The sequence below is a fragment of the Egretta garzetta genome, unplaced genomic scaffold (assembly GCF_000687185.1).
Source record: "Egretta garzetta isolate BGI_Z169 unplaced genomic scaffold, ASM68718v1 scaffold166, whole genome shotgun sequence".
Classification (NCBI taxonomy): Eukaryota; Metazoa; Chordata; class Aves; order Pelecaniformes; family Ardeidae; genus Egretta; species Egretta garzetta.
In genome coordinates, this window is record NW_009260133.1 from 2,106,526 (window position 1) to 2,120,850 (window position 14,325).

Genomic DNA, 14,325 nt, shown 5'->3' on the forward strand with positions numbered 1-14,325 from the left:
CATTTTTTCCAAAGTAGTATATAAGAGTATGTTTGTGGAAAGTGTTTTGAGTCTCGTTTCTGTATTGTAACAGAAGGGTTTAATTGAAGTATGGAAGTAGGTTGTAGGTGTGGAGAAATAGGTCATTAGGCATCTCTTAGGTGATGGGTGTAAATGATGAGGAATTGTCAACCTACTGGTGGAGTCACCTGGCAGATGTAAAAAAAATTTACAAGCAGACAAAAGCTTCTAATGAGTGGGAGTGAAGGAGGGTGTAACATGTGAAAAAAGCTTTCATATGGTTAATGCTTTAAAGGAAGGAAAGAAGTTACCAGTTATAGCTCTGGTTCCTAGGTCAGAGGAAGCAATTGAATCCTGAATGGGTTATATGATAGAGACTGGTAATACCATGAGCATTATATATAGACAAGCTTTGTGGTGTCCTTTTACTGCAAGACCTCCAAATTACTTTTCAATGCTGACTGATTTAATACTATAACAAGTTTTGTTGGTATTGTTGTCAGCTCAATGGATGAACTTTTTATTTGTGACCAATTTAAATACAAAGTCCATCTAAGAGCAGAAAGGATTCTGAAGAGACAATTCTGTTTCATCAGAATTAAATTATAAATGAGGACATAAAAGCTAACTCTTTTTTGTTTGTGGTTTCCTGTACATTGCTGAGGTATCTGAAACTTCCCCTCAATGTTCATCCAAGATAATTTTTGCCTAATTCTGTAGGAAGTAAAAATTATTTTTCTGAATATTTGAGAAAAAGGTCAAAACAAGATATGTAATGTTACCATCATTGAGCCCTTCTGATGCTATTTACTAGTAATTCACCCTGTTGATACTGGTTAAGAATGCTGCTTGGTAGAGGAATATAGCCTGCATCTAAGAATCAGAGTCGGATAAGAGGAAGAATGTCTCATATCTGGGTAAATATTAGACAGCTCTTAAATTTTTTTTTCCTATTTCATGAAAGCTGGGTAATTTTTTTTTTTTTTAACCTTAGTTTGGTTAGTTTTTGTGACACATTTTCAGGTGGGAGACTCCACCAATAGAACAATGATACTATGGCATTGTACGCTACCAGTCTAAATGATACTCAACACTTTCTGAAATCTTAGTGTCTTTGCAAAGAGGGTATCATTTTATTTTGATGTGTAACTGATCTTACAATCTGGTAAATGCAGTGTATATTCTCTTTCATTTGTCTCTGTAGGTAGCTAGCTCCCCCTTTTTCTCCTCTGCCTAGGTTAGAACAGTCAGATTTTATCCTCTTACATTGATTCTTTATTCGATATGGCTCCATCTGTCCCAATTATCTGAAATTGTTTAAAAACATTAATGAATGAAATTCCAGAACATTGTGAGGAGGAGAATATTGTATTTAAATCCGGAGAAGCTCTGGGTTATTAGAGATGTGCCTTAGAGGAAGAACTCAAAGTCTTGTTGTAATGTGGTTTAAACCGCATTAACTTTTTCTCCAGGGCATTTTGATTATTAGTGTTGGAAGAAGGGCGAAAAATACAGTGGTGGTTGGAGAATATTTAGGGACATATCACTGCAAAACTGTATTCACTTAAATTATTTCCTAGGCATCCATGATTGAGAGATGCCAGAGACAATATAACGAGCTAGATGCTTGGTTCAACCTGCTAAACCATTTACAATAGGCTGAGAGGATTTTTCTTCTGACAGGAAAAAAAAAAAAGAGGAAGAGGAGATACATAAACCGCAGGCTTTTATGTGTGTGGTAAAGATTCAAAATAATTTGTAAGAAGTATTTCAGGTTTCTAGAGTAGAGAAACTGATAACTGTAATACAGATCTTTTTTTCTAATGTTAACTATGCAATTTATCTGTTTTCAAATGCTTTTTTCATTTCAGTGTGGTACCTACCACTGTATGTCTACTATTGTCTTTTTTGAGACTCTAGTTATGCATGTGAGATACCATATATGCATATAAAATGTTACCTGTGCATGTGACCCCAGCCATTAGATGGTTAAAATGCTGTACAAATAAATGTAACATCAAATAGACATTGAGTCACTTAGAAGGCGTGCTGGGGGGATGCATTAGTCTTGCCTCTTAATGAAATGAAATCTTTTAAATAACCAGCATTAAGGTATCAGGTCAGTCAATAAAATACTCTTGCAGTCACAATGACAGTGAAGGAATGCCTCTGCAATAATTGGAGTTAAATATAAGGATAGGCTGGAGGGGAGAGGGGAGCGTACTAGAGGTATATGGAACAGAAGCAAACTGGAAAGGTAAACTGATGTTTAGCCTTTAATGCTGGAAAAAAAATTCCGTTCAAATATAGTTTGTAAACTGACTTCATGGTACAAAATACAATTAAATTTAAAAAGTGAATGTTCTGGAATTATCAAGGCCAAAAGCTTCAAAAAACATTCAAAGATGTGGTTGGGTATAAATAAAGTGGGTAAATACCCACTAAACTGATAGAAATTGAATAAAATTTAGGTGCATGAAATACCAAGTGATGTATTTAAGGGGTAAGAAATACATATTACCATAAAATGGTAGTTCAGTGAAAAATGATAGCATAGAAGTGCCAGTTGCTAGCAAGATGATTCAGCACACTTAACATTTTTCATCCACATCTATGTGTGTTTCTGTAAAATACCATTTGTTAAACATAATTCTGCAGATTATTTGCAGAGAAGTCAGAGGCAGAGGGATTTGAGGTCAAAGGAATGTTGGGGGGAGAAGGGGATGAGAGAAAGGGGTGGGAATAGTGGGGTCAAACTCCCATTGCGTTACCTGCATGTGTTACACATGGGCAGATCTGTACCACTACTAAATAATGGGAAGCTTTCTACTGGCAGCAGGCACAGAAATGTGGTGGTTAGCATTTTAATATGCCTATAGAAGAAATGAATAGAATTCTATGATTAATCTTTAGAAATAATTCCATTCAAAACAGAAATGTACTTTACTTTTACAGGCCATTGGTAAAAACTTACATGGTTTCTAGTTTGGGTTATTAGTTTTCAAATTAGGCGCTGAACTGGAGGTGAGTCACTCGGAAGCGATGTTTCATTCATGCAGGCCTTTATATTAATCGTATGTGTATTTATCATTTGCCATAGTACCTCTTGTGCCTTTATTGCTTCTCTATTTCTGAAACTGTTTCCCAGTTACGCAGAATTCATACTTGTTTGAGTCAGTACAGCCATCGTTGCTTTGATGTTAATTTTGGTATCTTAAAGTATGGCAAAATGAATTCTACTGTATTTTTAATGTAGAAGTTTAAAGTATGTCTAGATTGTTTTCTTGCAAATAACTTTTTGATTTCATAAAAATTTTAACTTTTACAAAGTAACAGTTCTCCCTTATGTTTGTGTAGGGGGAAATGCAGTGTTGCTCTTCTGAATGAGACGGAATCTGTGCTGTCATATCTGGAGAAAGAGGTAATATGTGACTTCTATGTGGGTAAATATTGGGGCGGGTTTATGGTTTTTTACAGCTGTATTTTTAATAAATGGGCAAACAATACTTTGAAAATCTTTCCTTGAATGATATGTTAGAAAAATTATGTTGTTGAAAACACTGAATTTCAAGAGTTATTGGATTAAAACTTAATTGACAATTAATGGTTTTATTATGAATATGCTTGTATTTAGAAAAAAAATCATATGCTGTCTTACAGAAGAAAAATATACAGACTTTTCTGTAGTGGATATTTAAGGGGGAATTCACATGGCTTTTTTTTTTTTTCCTTATTTTTCCTTTTTTTAATTTCTTTTTTTTTCCTAAAGGTGTTCTAGAAAGAAGACTCTTCAATAGTCAATGTACAGAGAGAGCAAGAGAGGCTTCTGTAGAGAGAAATTTAGCATAGGAGTTTAATTTTAAGGGCTCTGAATTACTGTATGGAAAGTGCCTCCTCACCTTTCATTTACTGTGGATGGAACTTAAGGTGCTTAGCATTACCAGAGGGGAAGAAAATTCCCCAAGAAATTGAAAGATAATTGTATTGCAAAATACCTTTCAAAATAAACATTTTTTTGGAATGTCTTAATATGACATGAGGCAGACAGTGGTTTTTAGCTGAAACTAGTATATCTTTGTTTTTAAATTTCTGCATCAAAACCACTGATAATCGGTAAAAATGTTTCTGAGAACAGGACTTGCCCTGTACTTCAGGTGACTGTACCAGATATGCCAGTACTATTTAAATATTATGCTGTTGCAAATGTGTCTTCTTTTTTAGGATACTTTTTTTTATTCATTGGTGTATGATCCATCACTGAAAACCCTTTTAGCGGACAAGGGAGAAATCAGAGTGGGGCCTAGATATCAAGCAGATGTGCCAGACATGCTTGCAGAAGGTAAATAATTATTAGTTAAAAAAAAAACCACAAAAAACCCAAAACCAACAACCAATTCACCTTGCATTATTACTTATGCTGACTTTCTGAGCTAAACTAATCGGCATAGAGGCAGAGAATGTAAAATAGTAGGTCTTATAAAAGAAAGACGGGGTACTTAAATAGCTGTTGAAAAGACATTGTCCGTTTCGAGTTTGTGCATAACACAATTTAGGCACCCTGTGTTTGTTTAATTGTATGATCCAGTTTAGTTCTTTGATTATAGGCCTCATGGAAAGATGATGTTGAGGACCAACCCATTTCATAGAATAATAACACTGTGTAACAAAGTGAAAAATACATTCTTTCTCTCCCTTTTAAAACAGGCTCTGCATATATAATGTGTCTTTGTGTTGTCTTATTTTAAAATACTAGCTTCCATCAAAGCTTCTTGTCTGTTTTGTAGGAGTACTGAAACAGATGTTTCAAGCCTTGGCGTATCTTTAAAATCACTGAGGTTTTTTAAAATTTTATTTATTTATAATGTAGCACAACTACCTGTGGAGTTTGTGCATAACACAATTTAGGCACCCTGTGTTTGTTTAATTGTATGATCCAGTTTAGTTCTTTGATTATAGGCCTCATGGAAAGATGATGTTGAGGACCAACCCATTTCATAGAATAATAACACTGTGTAACAAAGTGAAAAATACATTCTTTCTCTCCCTTTTAAAACAGGCTCTGCATATATAATGTGTCTTTGTGTTGTCTTATTTTAAAATACTAGCTTCCATCAAAGCTTCTTGTCTGTTTTGTAGGAGTACTGAAACAGATGTTTCAAGCCTTGGCGTATCTTTTAAAATCACTGAGGTTTTTTAAAATTTTATTTATTTATAATGTAGCACAACTACCTGTGCCTTACTCTTTTGCTGCATGGGAACTTTATTCTTTTAAACAAAATTTCAAGTACAGTATTTATTTAGTGTTTGGATGTTATTTGAGAGGCATGAGCAGCTGTTTCTTAGTAAACTTTAAAATGAGCTGGTTTAGTCAGTGAAATGTGCACTCTGCATTGAGTGCTAACAAAAGAAAAAGTTTCCTGAAATCTAGACATAGATACTATTTTCAAGAATCTTGGTATTTATTCCTTAATAAGAAAGGATTACATGACAGGAATATCACTTGCAGTAAGTCAAAGTGAATGCCCCAGGTATGTATATTTGTAATCTTAAATGATGTGTTTTCCATTCATCATGGGCTTTTTTTTCTGCTATACTTTTTCTTTTGTACAAAGCAAGTATTGCTTCTACAAAGCTTACTTTTAATAAACTTTATAAAACCAGAATGATTTGATTTCCGGCAAGTGGCAGATTATTTTATGATGGATGTCATTTAGTAGCTCACCTCCATTATTATTCTAACTTGTGTTTTAATAACCATAAATAAACTATAGGAAGTCTTTTCCAGATTTGTTTATAAGGTGTACAGACTTGTTTCAGAACAAGTTTATGACCAGAATATGATATACTGCTATGCTTGCTGTAAAATGTGCCTGTCATAGGGAAACAAATAATGATGTAGACATTCATATGCTCAAGAGGAAAGCTTCCCAGAGGACTAAGAGAAAATAACTGTCTCAATGTGTGTATTGAGTAGCCAGGAAATATTGATGTGCTCCTGAAGTAACTGGTTGAATTGTTGGGTTTTCAGGATGAGCTGGGGTTGTCTGACAGGCAGGAAATCTTTTTCCTACTGAATTCTGCTACTTAAATTGCTAAAGGCAGAGCCTAATTATGGAATAGTGAGTACTACATATAAAGTTAATGTTTTTCCCATGGAAACTTTACTCCTTTCATTTTTGTCTAAAATTAAATTCCATATTTGTTAAAGTTAAGTTAGTAATTTCTTCTGGAGCTTAACTTTCTGAGTTAAATCCTTGATTCAGTTAAACGAGTAGAAGTTCTTTCTCTTACGTCATGAAGACAGAATTTCACTGTGTGTTACTGTCTTGTTTTTTTCACTCGCCATTAATCCCCAAAATGTGTAAGTGATGCAGTCATCTTGCTGTCTTTGGTAGGCATCCATCAGTTAATAAGGTTCAGAAACACCAAGTTGCCCACAAAGCAAAGGTCTGGTGGGTTACAGAGAACTTCTTTGGCAGCTTAGTGGGATTAATCTGCACTTATTTCCAGTGGCTGGTGGAAAAAAAAGTTTGGTTTTAGGAGGATAAAAATGCCTGAATTACTGTAGTTTTGACTGATTGTTATCTAAATGTTTCCATAGCCTTCTGACCTCCAAGGAAAAGAAAAAGATGATTCAGCTGTTACTATGTCTTTATGTAAGCTGACAGCCTGAATGTTAATCCGTTCACTGTCAAGCCTTTTCATTCATGAAAACAAATCTAAAAAATGTTTAAAATTAATAGAATAAAATAGATATGTTCAGAAAATATGGGATTCTGTGAAAGCTTCTGAACCTTGAAACAAATTTTTCAGCCTGTATTTTTAAAAGTGGCTAATGATCTGTTTGTCCAAATTATTATTCTGTACTGTATGACTCTAAAAGCCTAGAACAATCACTTTAAATTAAAAGAAAGAATTTAGACAACTTCAAGTTACTTAGGGATCGCTAGAGAAAAATGAGGTTTTATGTCATCTAATAGTAGTAGTATATAATAAAATAGAAAGCATTGCTAACTTTATTCATAAGTAAATTGTCACACTAATTTTAACATAAAGGAAGTATACCTTTTTGAAAGTTTTTGGTAGGCAAATTTTATGTTTACAGAAAATCCCCAAAGCCGTTTTAAAAAAAAAAAAAATTTGGAAAAAGAAGATTCACACACCATCACTTATTTTATTTTAAAAGTTACTGGCATGTAAATCCAATTCAAATGTCTGAAATCATGCCAGTTCAGATTAGCTTTCAGAAGACCAGTCACAAAGTAGCTGAAAAATGAAAAAGTTCTTTGAACTGTTAAAGCCCTTCCACATCTTCTGTAAAGATTAAGTGATTTTGATGGAAACACACTGATATACTCTAGTAGATTAAAAATTCAGATTGCTCGCATTTTCTCTATACCGTGATAATTTGTTCTGTCTGAATGGACAGTCCCTTCTTTGAGTGTTTATTGGAGAACTACATGCTTTTTTTTTTTTTTTTTGTGGGAATAGATTTATTTCCCCCCCCCTTGCATTGATGTTACCATTTTTCCATCCTTGAATAAAACACTCCAAAACCTGGTGCTTAGGCCAAACTTTGGGTAATGCAGCATACCTTCTCCCCTCCACGCCCCCCGCCATGGGTGAGTTGGAGAACTTTATATATCTCTTAACTTTTGAAATGGAAAGAATGTTTTCTTTTTAAAAGACTAAAAGGTGTATTAATATAGGGATAAATAGTAAGATATTACAGATCCAACTGTTTTTCCGCTTTGAGGTACAGTGAATCATAAATCCTTTACGCAATTACAGTAAACAAATATAAACACAGTTTAAATCTGGTTGAAAATGCCTAAGCCTTGTTTATTTATGCTGGTTTTGTTTGTAGTGGTTTAGCTAAATGGCTTAGATTACACATATAGTGAAAACTATAAGTTTGGAGAAAGACCAGACTTCTTTCAGCAGTCTCTTATGACTTTTGCTACCAGCATTTTTGAGAGTAAAACTATTATCAAAGTTGTCAGATTCGCTTGATATTATGTTTGTGTGAAACCCTTCCTTCTCCCCCTGGTGCCAAGTGCTCCAGTCTTTCTAGACTCTAGTTCAAAGATTTTGGGAGTCTTTTTAGTTGCTCTTATGACAGTGGAGAACAGGAGACTATATTCTACAGCAGTGATTTAAATTCTGGCTAGTATGAACATCCTTTCTCTGCTTTTAACCACACATTCTCCAGTGGCTTATTCTGTGAACATAGCACTTGGCTTATTTTCAAATCTGTTTCCAGTGCAGGGTAACATTCTGCTACTCTGTACAAAGCAAGAATAGAAAGGTTTGTCCTCGGAGAACCAAAGTGTGCATTTGGACAAAGAGTATCTTGTTTCCATACCCTACAGTGCAGGAACAGGGTACCTGGTTCTCTGCCTGCAATGGCCAGAAGCTGACGTCTGGAGCGTCCACCTACTGTATTTGATCAGCAGCTTATAAAACATGTAACTAGGAAGTTCAAAAAACAAAAAAACCCCAAACAGCAGGAAAACCCTATACAGTTTTGCTTTGGGCAAGTCATTATCATCGTTATTTGGTTAAAAGGCATACTTTTAGAAACTGTTCTGAATATGGTCAAATTGCTGTCACCTTTAACTAACAGATTTTATTTAGTCCTGTTTTGTGTACAGGGAAATGTAAGTATGAGGAAGGTCAGGGAAATTGGTCCAAGGCAAATCAGTTTAGATACTTGGTAGACTTCGATGGAATACTGATCCTTCCCTATCCTGCAACTTGATGTATTTAAAACCAAATGTTTTGAAATGCTGGCATTTCAGCCAGTATGTCTCAGCAGTGGAACAGCTGATGCAGTGGCAAGTTGTGTTACATGGCTGGCTAGAAAGCAGAGAATGAGAGAGAGAAAAGCACCAGCATAGCGTTAGGGATATAGTTCATGAATTAAGATAATGCTCAAGAACGGGACAAAATGGAGAAAAATAATTTTTCTTTTTTTCTCTACAGGATTTCTTTTAATGCATTAAAAAAATGTTTTCCTTGAATGCCTGCACTAGTCTTTCTGCCTTGTGCATGCTATCTTACGTCTAACTGTAGTTGTCACACAATAAAATGCTTGACAGCTTAGGTAAATAAATACAGTCAAAGTGTTGTTATAGATAGGGAAGCCAAGTGTTTAAAATAACCTGACAGGCCAAATCAGTAATTTCTTCAGTAATGGCTTACTTTTTATTTATTCATAGGGTTGTGAATCAGGTGGAAAGTCTGGGATAAAGCCAACAAAGGTCAATAATTGTCTGTCTGTCAAAGCTCAATTAAAACTTCTGAAGCAAAGGATATTTTCTAAATAAACCTAACAAAGAACTTCATCGTGACTTAGTTCTGGTCATGATACGTAAGTCTAGTGAAACTGGAGTAATTATCTGACTAAAAAATCCCAACCAAACAAAAAAATACTAAATTGTATTTTCAAGAACACTAATAAAATTTTGAATAACTATCTCCAGTGATTTTAAAGAAAATTAGAGAATAAGTGTAATTTGTTAAAATCAATTTTCTGGTGTTGCATTTGCTTTGTCAAGTAATAATGAATGAACCTTTTTGTTTACCAGGATTTGGTAGAACAGTGCTTTGTTAGGCAATGCAAAATGTTGAAACAGGCATTTTCAAGGAAACTTAGCTTACCAGTATAAGAACAACCATGCTGAATCAGACCATCAGCTGTTTTTCCATGCAGACAATAGTGTCTCTTGTGGTTTCTTAGTGTTCTTAAAACTTGTTTAAAGCCTATTAGAAATCCAATAGGCTGTCACCTTGAGGTTCCTTGTGTATCTCTATGATCTCTTTGTAGAACTTCAGTAAGTATGTGAGGTGTGATTTTTCTTTTATAAAAGTCGTGCTGACCTATCTCCAGTGCATATTTGTTGCAGTTTATACTAATTTGGCTAGTATAGCTCTGAGCCTTGACAGTGCTTAGTGCCTACATTTGCCTTTTAGCCCATATACCCTTCTTCATACCCTAGGTAACACAAGTGGATTTGAGTTCACGTGTCATTGTTAGTAGCTATGGTATCCTTGAGTTCCTGTAGAAATCGTGAGATGAAGCTTGTCCAAACTCACATAACTTGTTAATGCTCATATGGTACAATTGTTCTGTAACTTCTCCTACAGAAGCTTCCTTTTGAGGTAGATTTTCTTTTAGGTCTCTCATGAAGCATGTGAACCTCTTCAGTTTTGTCCGGTCATCACAAATGCGGAGAATGAATTTGATTCCTCTGCTAACAGTTAACTTGAATTTCTCTTATTTGCTCCCTTTTAAAACAGATCAGATTGCCAACGTCTTAGACCCATAGGTAGTTTATAGACCTTTTGATTCTATTGATTGTCTGAGAAAACTTTAGTCATTTGAATGCCCTCTGAAATTTTGATGATGTTGTATCAAACAGGAGGATGAAAGAAGAGTGACAAGACAAAAAGAAAAATTCACGCTACATCTGGTAGTGTGTCTCAGTCACAAGGACAGGTTTTCTTCCTCTGTAGCTTGAGATTTGACTTTAATTTTATTCTAGCTGAGGGGAGAATTATAGCGTAATAACTCTTATTCATATTTTTAATAAATGTATGAAATTTATTGGGGGAGGAAGGGGCCGAGGGGAACAGCTCTGTGGGAAATGCCATTGGGGTGCTGGCAGGCAGCAAGGGGATGTAAGCCAGCGGAGTGTCCTGGCAGTGAAGGAGGCCAGCAGCATTCTGGGCTGTGTCACCTGGCACATAGCCAGTAGATCAAGAAACGTCATCATCCCCCTTTACTGAGCACTCATTAAATCACATCTAGATACTGCATCCAGATCTGGGTGCCCCAGTATCAGAGAGTTATTCATAAACTGAAGTAAATTCAGTGGAGACCATCTCGCTTGTTGGGGCTGGAGCACTTGCCCTGCAAGGATAGGCTGAGGGAATTGAGCTTGTTCAACCTGGAAAAGAGATGTCTTCAAGGGGGGGACCAACAGCAGCCCCCGCAGTGACTGGGGGGGTGTTGCTGAGAAGACAGACAGGTTCTTGAGAGTGGTGTGTAGTGGGAGGATGAGATAAAACAGACATAACTTGAAAGGAGATGTTCAGAATGGCAGTGAGAAGAAATTTTTTTTCTCATGAGAATGGTCAGTGGTGGAGCAAGTACCCAGGGAAGTTGTGTCATCTCTGTCCTTAGAGATTTTCAAGACCCAAGTGGATAAAGCTCTGGTCTGACCTCACAGCTGAGCCTGCTTTGAGGAGGAGGTTGAGCTAGAGACCTCCTGAAAATCCCTTCCAACTTGAACTAATTCTACTATGGTGCTCCAGCTTAGCAACCCACTGATGAGATTCAGCTCACAGTCTGCTTTTTGTCTTGGGGAAGTGCTGCTTTATCTGTAGAGAAAGAGTTGGGGCTGAAATTTACCTCTTACTAAACAAGCATGTGAGTGGACAGTCATTTAATCAAAACACCTGTACTTCAAAGACGAACATAGGCCACATCTTTTTCTGTGCTTTCCTACAGTCATTTTTCATTAAGAGAAGCTGCAAGAGAAACCTCAAACTTCTACTTAGTCACTTTCCCTTCAGTGATGATGCTGGGTAGTAGGTAACTTCTTTGTATGTGTTCAGTCATTGCCATTAGCATGCTCAGTTCCAGCTGACTTTTCCATAAAGGCTTGAGACAATATGTTGAGCTTTTAGCAAATCTCAGTCTAAAAATAAAAGGAACACCCAAAGATTAGGAAGTGCAAACACTAATGTTAAGCTAACAGCATTAATATCTACCAAAAAGTCTTCAGTATCATTAGATTGTAATACTGCAATATAAGAAAAAGTGTAACATGCATAGTATGATTCAGTTGACAGAGCAACTACTAACCTTGAAAAATTTTGTTTCTCTCTTGTAAAAACATGGAGTAATTTCTGAGGTTTAGCACAAAACCACCAGCTAGAAAGTAGATTGTAGAGGGAGTTAACCTCTGAACTTTCTCTACCTGTCTTGAGTTGTTCAGGTGGTTGAAAGGTGTCTTTGGACACACAGAGATTCCCAACCTATGTTGTCCTGGGCAGCAATCACAGTGGCGGCCGTTTGCAGCTATCAGTGTGCACATGCTTATCTGAACAGTGGAAAGTGCCTGGTAAGAATGTTTTACTGCTAATTAATTGCCTGTGTGTAGCAGTGGCTTCTGTCAGCTCATCCGGCTCTGCTCGTCATGCCTGCTCTAAGGATGCTGGGTGCTGAGCAAGTCGTGTGGAGCTAGAGATCGCTAGGCAAAACAGAGGCATGTCAGAGTGGGAAATGTGATGATGGATACATGAAGGGTTAGGGTTGATTGGCAGTTGCTGGGAAATGAGATTTTAGCCTCCATGCAGAGGTATATGGAAGGCAACAAGCATCAAGGGGTTGACAGGTGTGGCAGGAAATGATTGGGTTCTTAGAGGTTTATCTAGAGAGCTGGCTGCTAGTACTAAGTACTGCTAGTCCTAATTGAGTACTGCCACCAACAGTGGCAAACTGTTTGCAAATCCCTGTTTTAATTAGCCCGGAGGGCTGATCTTAATTAGAGTCACTGTTACAGGGATGTCTGTGTACTGCTGCATGGAATTTTTCTCATGCTAATGGCCCCATCCCAGCTGCAGTCCTGTTCCTAGCCCAGTGCTGCTTAGCTGTTGTATCTGGGTTTAAAAGGAGGCCACTCTGTTCTGGGGTATTCTTTATGGAGCAAGAATCTGACACAGGTACTGTCTGGCCATTTAAAGCAGTACAAAGAGTGGAGTTGGCAGGGAAGTGGACTAGCCTCTTACTAAGACATAGAGAGGAAGAGGAATTAGAGTCTCTGAAATGGAGGAAGAAGTAGCCTGTAGGAAAGGCATTCTGTTGAAAGCACTGTTTTCTTTTTAATAAAGTTGTAAACTATATTCAAAGTATCTGTATAAAAAAAACAGAGTCTCTCTTCCACATCTGAAAATACCCAGAGAGTGCCTAGAGACAGCACTTGCTCTGCAGTTGGTTCCTTTTCTTGAAGGCAAGGCATTTCAGAATTAATGGAGTTCAAGTAGCTGAGCGCTTAGTAGGAAGAAGGAGAGCAGTTGGAGAAATGTAAGCTGTAAATTTTGGGTGATGGTCAGAGAACTTGTATCCAAGACTTCTAAAACTTTTCTCTGTTTTGAAAAAGAACAAAATAATTCCTTTAGAGGTATTTCCTAATGTCTGCTCTGTTTTTTTCCTTCTTGCTGCAACTCAGTTGTAACAGCATGTTGTTTTTAATAGACCGGACATGTCAGATAGAAATTATTAAACTCAGATTTCAAGCCTATTAGTGTTTGGGAATATTGGAATTCCAGGACTTTAAGTCTAAATATTGTTACAACTAAAGAGACAAACTCATCTACATACTGTTTGGATTTTTAACGTTCTGAAAGTACAGGATGCTTAGACTCGGTGTCTTGTATTTTCTGATTCTTTAAATGCTTCCCATATATACTAAAACTTGGGTTTAATTTAATAAATGCAAAATATGTTTTATAGTAGTGGAACCCAGCTGTAATCTCATGAGGAGGGATCTATTCTGTTACTTCATAGTACCTAATACTCCCATTTATTGGAAGAACCACTGAATTTGAAAAATCACTAGTACTAGCTGGAGACCTGTAGGAGTTGTTTGAATGGAGCAACTGATTCTCTTGTCAAAAGTCTGTGCTGGATTCTCTCTGTTAGTGTTGATGTAGTTGCAGTGATTTCATTCTGTTGTGAGGAGATAAATTTTAGCAGGCAATATGAAATACTTTTAGAGTATTCTGTATTCTAATATTTAAGTATTTAAAAATTGGAGAGCCATGCCGTTGTTAAATGTTAATTGTTAAATCTGTCCAAAGACAGATAATGTGTGGCTATGAGAAATGTCTGACAGGATAAACAAATATTGTGCCTTAATGTCCTATCAATTTTCTGAAAATACGGTCTATAATTTGTGCTAAGTGATCAATCTTATGGCAATTGCTGGATATGAGAACTGAACATGTTAATACAATAGGGAGTTATTAAAAAATAAAATTCAGAAAATATTGCCTCTTTCTTACTGAGTTTAGTACACAAATAGTGTATGTCTAGCCTTTCGTTTTTAACTGTCTTTAAGAAATCATGAAGGCGGCTGATTTTGGAGCCACATGGTCCTGAAGTAGTTAACGTTTCCTTTGCAAGTGAACCACGTTACAATTACAAGAATAAATCTTGTTTAGTTTAAACCCAGTTGCTTAGGTACAGTCATCAGCGAAAGAATTGCTTTTTCTGTGCACACAGAAGGTGACAACAGCAGCAGCTTTAAACTCCTC

General features: G+C 36.3%; 1 protein-coding gene across 1 annotated transcript in view; it reads left to right on the top strand.

The window, feature by feature from the left end:
• Positions 1-14,325, top strand: part of MTA3 (metastasis associated 1 family member 3) — a gene marked incomplete at its 5' end in the record, with an annotated part of 141,979 nt that overhangs the window by 31,633 nt on the left and 96,021 nt on the right. The window contains 2 exons of the mRNA XM_035897006.1: positions 3,358-3,421; positions 4,222-4,339. Coding sequence (XP_035752899.1) covers positions 3,358-3,421; positions 4,222-4,339 — 182 coding nt within the window. The remainder of the gene's footprint in view (positions 1-3,357; positions 3,422-4,221; positions 4,340-14,325) is intronic.